General features: G+C 31.4%; 1 protein-coding gene across 1 annotated transcript; it reads left to right on the forward strand.

Moving 5' to 3' along the window:
• Nucleotides 1–9,358: 9,358 nt before the first annotated feature.
• Nucleotides 9,359–12,709, forward strand: LOC103490493 (uncharacterized). Its single transcript, XM_008450021.2, has 3 exons — nt 9,359–9,910; nt 10,288–11,293; nt 11,381–12,709. Exons 2-3 carry the CDS (start codon nt 10,298–10,300, stop codon nt 12,377–12,379), a joined length of 1,995 nt encoding a protein of 664 aa, XP_008448243.2. The 5' UTR covers nt 9,359–9,910; nt 10,288–10,297; the 3' UTR covers nt 12,380–12,709.
• The last annotated feature ends 249 nt before the right edge of the window (nt 12,710–12,958 follow it).

Genomic DNA, 12,958 nt, shown 5'->3' on the forward strand with positions numbered 1-12,958 from the left:
CCATCGTTTATTGGATTCAAGATTATAGTGTTCTATTTCACTAATAAATAATTCAATAATCAGGTTATTGAATGTAATTTACAAACTACGAGTTTTAGGACATAAATTCTAAGACAGGTACCAAAGTTTGGTCAAATAGTAAAATACAAAGAAAAATACAAACATAGTTCAGGCCCTCTCTAGTTGTAAAGAAAATAAACATAAAATGATCATTAAGTTCATGATAAAATTCTTAACAACCAGATCATGTAAAAAATGTAAAGCACAAAAGCAAAACAATAGAGTCCCCATATGGTAAGTCATAGGCCCTTCTTGTTGCTCGCCAGCTTGCCATTTCGTTTACCTTTGCCTGAAAAATTTAAACATAAAAAAGAGCGAGTATAAAAATATCCAGTAAGGGACCCACTACTGGTTCTACTACTAGGTGAACATTTAATTTTCTATTAGGAGGTACCCTCAGTCACATCAATCTTGTGATCCTGAAGGAACACACATCAATTTAGTCAGTCTAGTGATCCCATCGTACCACACATCACTCATGTAAGTCTGGTGATCCCGTAAGAACACACATCAGTCATATCATTATGGTGATCTCGTAAGAACACACATTAGTCATATCAGTTGAAAACTAGTGATCCGGAGGGACACCATACAAATAGGGTACACAACCTAATAACCAAAGCTAACAGACACTAACAATCCAAAAAGCATGAAACAATCAACTAATAGGCATAACATGCATGCAACATCAATCAATAATATATAATCATATAATTAGTCATACATATACGTCACACACTTTCAGCCAACATCTCCTATACATCTACCTATGCATTTTAGCTACCAACAATGCATAAAGTCATCAATATCATGCACCACTCTTCAATTTTAATTCGAATGTCCAGTAGTAGAATCTCTTACCTAAGACTAGCTAACGAATCCTTAGTTGACACTCAATTCCCAATTAAATCAAATTCTAAGCATACAGGGAAACCAATTTCATAAGTAAAGTTTACCCATTCAATTTTTTTTTTCAATTTATCTTACCCAAATTTGAGGTTAAAACCAATTCAACGTTTGATAGAAGCATCCACAAATCTATTCTTCTAATTGAACCTTCAATAAGAAAAATCCAAATTTTATTCCAAACTAATCTATAGTTTGACGGAGATGAAGAAGACGAAGTCGGCTCGACTTGTGTCGTGCGATTCAGGTTGATGGAAGCATGACATTTGGAGTAGTCAATCAGCGATGACTCATCGAACTTTGAAAGCGGCAACATGCAGGCACTTGACAGAAAATGCCCATTCAAACAACAAGAAAAAGAACAAGAACAAGAACAAGAACAAGAAGAAGAACATCAACAACAACAATGGAAAATGCCCCGCCAACCACACCATCAACAATGCGTATAATATATCACTCGTATGCCTCTCGCATACTAAACGTTTTTTTTTTTTTTTTTTTGCAGATTCATCCTTCATATTCAGTTATGTCTTTGTACCCTCTCCTTGGCTCAAGCGTTTACCACTCTCTTACCAAGTTACGGTCAAGCGGATAAATCTCAACGCATTTGACAAGACCATCTATTCCCTCACGCATGAATCGTCTTCAAATGCCAAATCAAACAGCGAGCAAAAGGTATCACATACTAGATTACACAGCAAGTATGAGGCGTCCCATACTAGATTACACAGTAAGAATGAGGCACATCCCATACCAGATCACACAGCAAGTATAAGGCATCCTATTCAAAGTCATATAGCACATGGATAGGGCATTCTATTCTAGATCACACAACAAGAATAGAGCATTACATCGCATAGGGTACAAAGATATTCTCATTATTTGTTTAATATATCACAAGCATTTTTAATTTTCCAAATAATACTAACCTCATCAATACTATACATCACAAGTCACATGTTACCACACACAATCGTCGTATAAGGTTCAGAGGAAATGGTTTTCAAACCTTTCTTTCTCTTGGAAGCTTACAAATTTTCGAAAATTTGGCAATAAAAGGATCACATCATCATGGTTTCCATAGAAATAATGTTAGGGTTCAAATATCTTTTAGAAATTATTTTCCTTAAAAAAATATTGATAAGAAAACCACTTATAGTCACAGTCAACTAGCTCCTAGCCCAGCTTCCTAGGCCAAAGTCTCTCTTACACTTCTCAGAATCCTTGTCGAAAATGAGCTCGTTTCGCATCTCTAATCCTTGGATGCCTCCCCAGTTATTTCTTAATATAATCAAGGTAAACACATCTTCAAATGACCCGACCTCTACTTATAGATTTCTTCAACGAGTTTTTTCATGTCGAAATGATTTCTCTAACCGACGTCGAGAAGTGGCTCAATCTCAAAATACCACGTGCTTTTATCAACCCCTTATTCTGAAGTTGAATTGGACAGCTGGGTCTAATCAATTGTCGACCTACAGACATCTAGGTCACATCACTATCTCTAGGTGAAGTAGCTCAACTTGCCTATTTGTTTGCCGCATAACTCTCTCTCTGCAAAGGTCTTTACATTGCATAAGTCTCTCACACAATGCATTTTACCAACAAAAGTCTCTTCGCACATTACTCTTATTGCAGGGCCTTCATCGCATTAGAGGGTATGCAATCAGGGCCTTACAGGTAGTTCTCTGAGATCTTTAAACATTGAGTTTACACTTTCTGCACAATTTGATGTCATAATTTTGTACCTCCATCTTTGTGAATATGCCCGAGACTACTTCTTAAAACCAACATTACTAAGATAATTTCTGATATTTCGACAAACCGACTCTATACATCCCATGTGGTACTCAAATTCATCAAGTTTAGGCATAAGCACAACTAAAAAAAATATTTAACTAGTAGTGCATCCTTAAAATGGAATTCCAAGTTACTTGAGAGATGTTTTGTGCACACACAATACTCAACATTAGAAAACACTTTTAAGATGCTAACAATAACTAAATTATCTCGCTTGAAAAACTACCTCGTATGTTCTAAAAAAACCATGTCCATGATGCATCATTTTAAGAATCTATAATAGAAAATACAAGAGGGAAGATTTGATTGTTACCATCTTGTGATGAGGTTTTTAATAGGATGCCACCAAACTTACACTTCAAAAATGTGCCATCAACATAAATGATAGGTCTACAATATTTCCACCCCTCAATTGATGCACCAAAAACCATAAAGCAAAACTTGAAATGACCAATATCATCCATCTCTAAAGATGTTTGATATTTGTCTATCTCTATCTATCTGGAAATGAATGCAAATTTGATATAGAAAGCTGATCATACTTGGGTTAGATTCAACCAATTTATCAAAGAAGCTTGGAATCAACGTGTACGATTCAACTGGGTCACTTTTTAATATCTTTACTATGTGTTCTTTTACCCTCCAAACTTTTTGATAACTTATATTAACTCCAAGATTTGTACTAGCCTTATCAATAACCACTTTTGAAATGGAATGATTAGTAGTCATATGAACCTAAAAGCATCTATCAAGTAACTGTCAATAGTCAGAAATATATTTTCGTGGCATCCACAACTCGCTCTTCTTATAACGAGATGCGCTAACATAACCATTTGCGCCTTTCTTGCAAACACCTGAATTCAAGAGACCTCAAATTCGATATTATAGTTCTAAACTAAAAGGTTTTCTTCACTACTATTATGCAAAAACACTTTGAAAGCACTTCTTTACTTTCAAATTATTTTTTTTCCTTCAAATTATTTCCATGATAAGAAATCTCTCTTATAAATTCATCATTTAAAACAGAAGAATAAGAACCTATATTCAAGAACATCTCAACATTGTCATGTACACTACTAGAAGTAGACTTTTCCAAAGAATTAACACTTACATGAGCAACTAATGAATGTCTACTAGTTGCATCTTTATTTGCATCTTTAGAAAAAGCTAAATACCAAGCAACATCATTGTCTTTTTTTATTGACACCACAGTTTGAATGTTTCTTTTACCAAAATCAAGTAAAATAGATAATTCTACCAACCCATCCAATTGAATCTCTTCGTATATTAAACCAAACAAAATTAAAGCTGATTCAGACATCTACCAAAATTCAAGCAATTGAGTGATCATCATAGACATTGCATCCATTCTATTGACCTCCATAAAAAACAATTATATGAATAGACATTGTATTCTGTAAAAAGAAAATACAATTAAGTATTCAATAGTGATAGAAATAAATAGATAGACAAAGATATACATCTATCACTGAATAAAGGAATAAAATGTAAAAAAACTTTAATAATAAACACAATGCAAGGATAGATGATCATGCAGTGAAATAATATAAATTAAAAGATCGTGTTGACAACGATAACAATAGTTTGATTACGGTAAATGATCGTATTGAATGTAATAATATAAATTAAACGATCGTGTTGACATAGGTAAGCAATCATTTTACCTTGGTGATCGTATTGAATGTAATAAACGATCGTGTTGATGTAGGTAAACATATCATGTTGATATTGATAAACGATTATGTTGATGTAGGTAAACGATCGTGTTGATGTTGCTAAGCGATTGTGTTGATGTTGCTAAGTGATCGTGAAAAACTTCAAACTAACAATTTTTATAATGAAATATAGAATTCTGTCAGTAATATTTAAATCTTCTAAACAATTGAAACGAAAACAAAATTTATAATTCTTAGCACATACAAAACAAAAACTATCATAAAATTTTATAATCTTTTAAACAATTCAAACAAAAATGATATTTAGAATTCTTACCAAAATCAAACTCACTACAATGATCTTGATAGTGGAATATCAACGATCTTGATACTGTCGAAGATAAGCAAGATGAAGAAGAATATTAAAGAGGAAAAAATTTAAAAAAACAAATGAATAAATCACAAAGAATTAAAGTGAATAAATCACAAATAAGAAGAAGAGAAAAAACTGAAAAATCATCCCGCAATAATCAAAACAAATAAGGAAAAATATGGACTTTATGAAAAAGTAATCGGGCTTCGTGGGCTTTTCTTAGTTTGTCATACGGGCCGTAAATATTTAGTACTTTTGTTATATTTACGTAAATTTAGCTAAAAAATAGAAAAATATTGCCAATTTTGAAATAATAGATATATTTTCTTTTTAAAAAATACAGTGTGCAATAAGTATTTTTTCTCTTTTGGTAAAAACGAAAAATATAAGGGGTCTTTTCACAAATATAAAAAAGCGGTAAAGTATTTACAATGTATAGAACAATTCCAAAAATAGAAAAAGCCTAGAGGCCCTGTATATAATACCAAAAATGTCCCATCAACTACGCCGTCAACAACGCGCATAATATATTTGCGATTGTTTAGATTTGGCTATTGTTTGGTACACGATCGTGTAGATATGGCTACAATTTATTTTTCAATTATATCATTTAATTTTGTAAATTTGGTTACACGATCGTTTAGATTTAATCGTTTAGATTTGGGTCCCGATTTTTTTTTTAAATCTTGGAACACGATCGTTTAGATTTGACTAAACAATTTTTTAAAATTCTTTTGCTACACGATCGTTTATTTTTTTATATGATCGTTTAGATTTGGCTAAATGATTTTTTAAAATTATTTTACTAGTTTATTTTTTTTATACGATCGTTTAAATTTGTCTACCGATGATTTATTTTTTTACACGATCGTTTACATTTGGCTACTTCAATCTGAATGATTTTTTTCAAGATTTTCTATACACATTTTTTTGGATTTTCTATTTTTTTGTACACGGTCGTTTAGATTTGGTTATCCAAATTCAAACGACGTAAAAAAAGAAGAGGAAAAGAAGAAAGGTAATGCAAAGAAATCACAGCAAAAAAAAAAAAGAGAAGAAAGACATGAAAATATTAAACGACGTAAAAAAGAATCAAAAAAGAAAAAAGACAAAAAATTAAACGATGTAAAAAAGAATTGAAAAGGGAGAAAAGATATTGAAAGAAATCACAAAATCAGAAGAAAAAAAAAAGACGAGGGAAAGAAATCGCAGCAAAAAAAGAAAAAGAAGAAAAGGAGAAAGACGATGGAAATATTTAACGACGTAAAAAAGAATTGAAAAATAAGAAAGATTAATTGAAAAAAAAAAGGAAAAGAAAAGAAGAAAGACGGTGAAAAAAATCAATATGAAAGAAATCGCAAGAGAAAAAGATGGAAAGACAAATCTGAAATATTAAAAAAAAAATGACTAATTTTATGGACTTTGCTATACGAATAGTAAATACTTTGTTATTTTGTTACATGTATGTAAGTTTCCTAAAATATAATACAAGGCAATAGAGATTAATGGTAAGAATATTTGTTGATTAAATAAAAAATGAGATTAAACATGCGACTTTGAAAATATTTAGACAATATTCTTGCCAATAATCCCAAATCCAAGCTTCTTTATTACTCTTAACAAGTGGCTTAATAATTTTAATTGATTTTGTAAATTAAAATCCATTACTTACTTGAGACAAGTACATTTTTCTCTTACTTTAAGAACCATTGCCTTGAGCTAATATTAATTTTACAGAAATTAAGGGTTTGCTTTATGATTAATAATTAAATATTAAACTTGGAAATACCTACATATTGAAAAATAAAAGAAAAAGAAATTTGGCTGCATCGGTAATTTCTATCGACATGTATTGACGTAGAAGACCTGTCAGGTCCATGTGGAACACAATCTTGACCCTATACCTTTAATTGGCATCGAAGCGAGGAACGAACTACATCATCAATCATCACATTTTCTTTTCTTTTCCTATCAATTTGACAATTGATGAATTTTTATTTTTAGATATTTATTTCAAAATATCTATAAATTTATTATGAATAGACCAATTTTCCATTATACCACTGAAATCATAATTATAAAATACACAGAATTAACTTAATCGTATTTGACTTGGACTTTCGCTCTGGACTTTCGTTCCAAGAGCGGAGGACCTCAAACTTCTTAATTTCTAATTGTATTTTTAATAATAAACAAAAGAAAAAAAAAGTAAAGATATTATATAAAAGAAATTTACTTATAACAAAATACCAAACTATTGTTAACAGTATAATGGACCTCTAAATTTTTTCTATTTTCGGAATTGTTTTATAAATTGTAAATATTTTGCAGTTTTTTATAATTTTGAAAAGACCTCTTAGATAAATGATAAATATTATTATTTATTTATAAATATCTTTTTGGAAATTATTTTAAACATAAAGAATGTAATATTTATAAATCAATAAAATTTTATATTCTATACTAATAAAAATCTATCATTATCGGTCTCATTAATTCTTATTCTTATATACTACTAATCTATATATATATATATATATATATATATGTTTATAGGATTCTAAATATTGATAGGTTTTACAAATATTTAGGTTTTTTTATTATATTTTGGAACAATCCAACATTTTTTTTTAAAGATGTATAAAGAATTTTAACTATTAATGAATTTTGTCTTTATTTATTACTATTAGTCCATCAACGTCATAAAAATTGTTAGTGACATAGATATAATAATGGTTAGAAAACAATGAAAGATTAATTTTTTAATGGTCCAAGTAACATAAGAAGTGCCCCGTACATAATCAAATGGTCCCAAAACTTTTTAACTACTTTAATTATCTCAATACTCTGATCTGAATATGCTTAACTCTTTCATAAATTTAAAATAAAATAAAAAATTTTTGAGTTATGGATCAAACTTTTATTCTGTTCCAAAATTTTAAAATGACATTTTTATTTTATTAAATTTTAAATTTTAAATTTTGAGTTTGATTCTAATTTAACTTAGTGTTAAAATATTTTTGAAATTTTGAAGTTCTTTCTAAATTCAATTTATATGTTTGGTTAGTTACATTTTTTTTGGTAGATATCTATTTTCAATTTTAATATAAATGAGCATTTTTAATTATAACATAATCAATCAAAATATCTATAAAAGACAGTAAAATTTCAAGTTTTATGAATAATAAATAGGGATCTTTTCAAAAATGTAAAAAACGACAAAATGTAAAATATAAAAAATGTTCCATCAACCACGCAGTCAATAACGTGCTCTTGCGATCGTTTAGATATGGCTACAATTTCTACGCGATCGTTTAGATATGACTATAATTTATATGCGATCATTTAAATATGACTACAATTTATTTATCTTTCCAATTTTATCGTTTAATTTTGTTACACGATCGTTTAATTTGGTTACGTTACACCATCGTTTAGATTTAGGGACCAAACTCTAAATGATTTTTTTTTTCAAAATTTGGTACACGATTGTTTAAATTCTTTTGTTCTACAATCGTTTAGATTTCTTTACACGATCGTTTACTTTTTTTTTTATATGACCGTTTACATTTGGCTACTCCAATCCAAATGATTTTTTTTTTTCACGGTTCTTTGTACACGATCTTTTTATTTTTTTTACACGATTGTTTACTTTTTTACACGATAGTTTACATTTGGCTACCCTAATCTAAATGAATTTTTTCAAGATTCTTTATACACGATCTTTTAGATTTTGCTATTTTTTGTAGACGATGTAAAAAAAAGAAAAGAAGAAAGATGATGGAAAGAAATCGAAGCAAAAACAAAACAGAAGAGGAAAAGTAGAAAGACAATGGAAAAGCGAAAAAAAGGAAGAGGAAAAGAAGAAAAACGATGAAAAGATTAAATGACGTAAATAAAGAATTGGAAAATAAAAAAAAATGATGGAAAGAAATTGTAGAAAAAAAATAGAAAATAAGAAAGACGAAATCACAATAGGAAGAGGAAATAGTAGGATGAAGACAGAATAGCAAAATAAAGATGGAATGACTAACTTTAAGGACTTTGTTATATGGATCGTAAATAGTTTGATGTTTTGTTATAAGTTTTTCAGTAAATAGTTTGGTGTTTTGTTACATTTACGTAAGTTTTCCAATATTTTATGTAGTGTTAGTCATTTGCAATACTTCTTTGATATAAATGTCTATTAATTAATCAATTTTAAAATTTTAAAAAATAAAATGAATTATAATTAATTAAATTTGAAGTTTTATTTCTCCCTTAAATTTCTTATACACTACTAAATAATTACAAATATAAAACTATAATTTAATTGAACTAAAAGACTAAAGTTAAAATGTTCACAAAATTAATTATCTACCACACTTTATGAAAATTGAATTCATTGTTGTTGTTTCTTACGTCTTTAACTTTTACTAAGTAGCTAAATTGTCGTAGCTTCATTACATAATTCACCTAATTAAATGGGATTCTTTACTTAATTTCATAGAAAAGGGGAAAAAATAAAAAGAAAAATAATAATAAAGGAAAGCTTCGGCTGAATGTGACCACCACAGATGAAATAAAGAATTGAAAATGGAAAAAAAGAAAAAGAAAAAAAAAAAGAAGAAGAAGAAGAAGAAGAAGAAGAAGAAGAAAAGAAAAAAAAGGAGAATGACGGCTCTGCCTCTGCATGAAAGGGGCGGCTGTTCTTCAAATGACATATACTTCCATTATCTCTGCTCTGAAGAAAACCCCAAAAACAGAAAAGAAAAAAAAAAAAGAAAAAAAAAATAAGTTCACGAACGTTCGAACTCAATCACAGTCTTTTTTCCATCGAAAAAGAACGACTCCCCTGTTTTATTCTGTTGAGTTCGATTTTGAAAATTCATAGCAAAGTTGCCTTTTGTGCCTTACCTCCTTTTTCATTAAAGGCAAGATTGAGGGATTGTGTTATAATTCTGATCTTTCATGGCGTACAACCTACTTTATCCATAATTCCTCCCTTTCTCTCTTCTCTTTATTCCTTTTCCTTCTCTGTTTTTCACCTCATATTTTCCCCAACTCTTCTCAAACAGACTACTCTGCTCGTTTCTGATTCAATCCTATTCCACAGGTTTGTTTTTTGTTTTCTTCTTCTGCCTCTGTTTTATCGGTATCTTCTGTTGTTTCTTGCTTGATCAAGATTATACACCCTATCAATTTTTGGGGTTTATTGAGTTTTTTTTTCCTTTTTCCTTTTTTCTTTTTTGCTTATGTTGAATTCCAATTATCTTGATGTTATACTGTTAATGAACAAATTGTTTGGTTCCTTAGAAAATGATATTGTAATTCAGATTCTAACTATATAGCCATTTCTTCTTCTTTTTCTATGTGATTCCCACTTCTCTTTTTGGTTTGATTAGTTTTTTCCATTTCTGTTCTCTTGATAATGTTGTTCCTTACTTAGTCTTCATTTGTCATTTATTGTCCATTCCTTTGTATAAAATGCAGTCGTATTTGTATGAGGCTGAAGAATCTGATGGAAAACAACCAATTGGATTTTAATCAGCCGTTTCTTTCTGTGAGGCGGGTTTCGTCTATGGAAACTTCGTCGAACGCTAACGAAACAGTGAGAGCGGAGAATCGCTGCCCGCCTCTTCCTGTCTATAAGTCAGAATTAAAATCTGGTCCATTGAGGAATCCAGGGAATATTCCTTTTTTATGGGAACATGCCCCAGGAAGGCCTAAAGATGGAAGAAAATCACGAACTATAGATTCTAAATCGACTTCCGCTGCCCCGAAACACTCTCCTCGGGTGCTTCCAGATTCAAAGCAAGAATATTGTAACAGCCAAGGCTCAACAAGTTCAAATTCTGCCCATTTCCCTTCCCATGAAAACATGGTTAAGTTTAAGACCTTGAGCGAGAGGATTGAGAGGGATCTAAGTGATTCAGAGGACGAAGACGAGACCTATCTCGAAGCAAATGATACCCTTTCTAGATCTGAGTCATTTTCTATGAACTGCAGTGTAACTGGTTTGAGCGGATTTGATGACAGTGATGTTAAATCAACGGGAACGTTCTCAAAAGATCAGCAAACTCGTGACTTAATGATGGGACGATTCTTGCCTGCTGCCAAGGCATTGGCTTCAGAAACACCTCAAGTTTCTCTTAGAAAGGTAAGTTTTCAAAGAGAGCAGCAAAGAGTAGCAAAGAAATTGGTTGAAATGGAAAAGCAGCAGCGCCGAGTAAATTCGCTTCCACCAATGTTGCCATCGTATTTTGCTCCTCTGAATACACATGATTACGACGAAATTAGTGTAGATGGTGATATGAATGTAGATGAATCTGAATACTCATCTACCAAACCTTGTGGTTTGTTTGCTCGGTTTTGCTTGAGAAACTCCTTTTGCCTTCTACACCCGCTTCCCGGGATGAAAACACAAGGCTCGTCTGTTGCTTCAGCTCAAAGAGTTAAGAATGATAATTTGACTGATAGTTCTTGCAGCAGCATTAAGGTACTTCAGAATACGTTTTATTTATTTTATTCTATATTTATCATGTCATGTCTTCTCAGTTGTTTTGTTTGTCCTATATAATCATAGAATCTTCAGAATGAGAATAAAGCGCTCGACAAGAACCAGATGGTTGAGCTACATGAAGAAAGCACCGTGCGTAGATGTCAATCAAATAGAAAGAGCACATCAAACGACTTCAAAAAACAATACAAAGATCTCCTTTTCGAAGGGAAAGCTTTTCCCAATGACCTAGAAAGAGTTAAGAGCTCCAAAGTCCACAATGAACCACATGGAAGTGGAAGAACCAAATTTCGTGAATTATTGGCAAATGAACCATCTTCGTTGAGCTCCTTTGTCGTTGAGAAAACCTTGCATGTAGATTCTGTTCGCAGTATAAAGTCTCAAAGTTTAAATTCAAGCTCTGCAGATACAAAGGGAACGACAGATTTCTTGATGGAGAATCCTGATAAGTCAACAAGAAGCAGTGAAAGTAAAGAGATTCTTCATTTGGCTTCTAATGCTGAAGGTGAAAACAAGAGGTTGAGCTCTACGAGTACGGAGTCTATGGATTCAGGTTCATCTTATTATGATGCAAAAGCGAACACAATGGCTACATTATCAAAAGAGAAAGTGGCAGATGAAAGATCAATTGATTCTCAAAGTAATCAATCAGAGAGGTCAGGCAATCAAGAATTTTTAGAAAGCCTTCATCATAAAAAGTCAAGTCAAGAAAGCTCAGATGGCTCTTTTCAGGATTTTGCCTCATTTACAAGTTCAGAAGCTTCAAAGTTACATTTAAATAGCAAAGTGGTAAAGGGGAATTGTAAAGGTCATGACCAGGATTCTATCACATTGACAAGCTCAAGATCAGCCACAACTCAAAGCAAAATCGATCTCGAAAGCACTTGTCAACCAAAAAAATCTCTGCCCATTTCTTCACAACTTGCCCTTGCTCCACCTCTACCGAAATCTCCATCTGAGTCCTGGCTTAAGCGCACGTTGCCCACCGTTTCGTCAAGAATCTCGAGGCCAAAGTCTACTCTTGCTACTCACAGTTATGCTACAAGGCAAAACACTGTTTTCTGATCTCAAATGGGAAGATATTCCTAGAAGTCACTGCTTTCTAGTTCTTCAATAATTGAAATTGGCCATCAAGATCACAATTGTACATGGTTCTCTTGTTGCTGCCATTTGAGTTACTTTATGGAGAAGTCCATTGTAATTTGTAGTGACTGGAAATGGAAGTTACATAAGAGAAGGAGAATTTGTCTTGGTAAAAATGTAGGAAAGTGGTGCGAATTGTAGATGCCCGAAAAGTTATTTAAAGTGCTTTATACAAAGTAACTATTACTTTTAGTCTAGGCTTAAGATGGAAAAAAAATATATATGTTATGCTCTGTTGCATCCTTTCTTTTATTTATTTGGTTAGGTATTTATTTATTCTAACTAACCGGAAGATAAGTGGTTTTGGTTTGTTTGCATTCTGGTGGTTTTTCTCGGTTTGGTTGTGTGGTTGTTTATGGGTTTGTTTGTTTTATGGTGGTGTAATTTTTTTTATGTTAATTTTCACTGCATTGTGCAATTGGTTCTTTGCTGATTGAGATTTGGTTAGTAAATGATACACAAGGTCTTGCTGCTTCTATCTTGAAAAGTTCTTAAGAAGGA

This window comes from Cucumis melo, chromosome 11 (assembly GCF_025177605.1).
Source record: "Cucumis melo cultivar AY chromosome 11, USDA_Cmelo_AY_1.0, whole genome shotgun sequence".
Lineage (NCBI taxonomy): Eukaryota > Viridiplantae > Streptophyta > Magnoliopsida > Cucurbitales > Cucurbitaceae > Cucumis > Cucumis melo.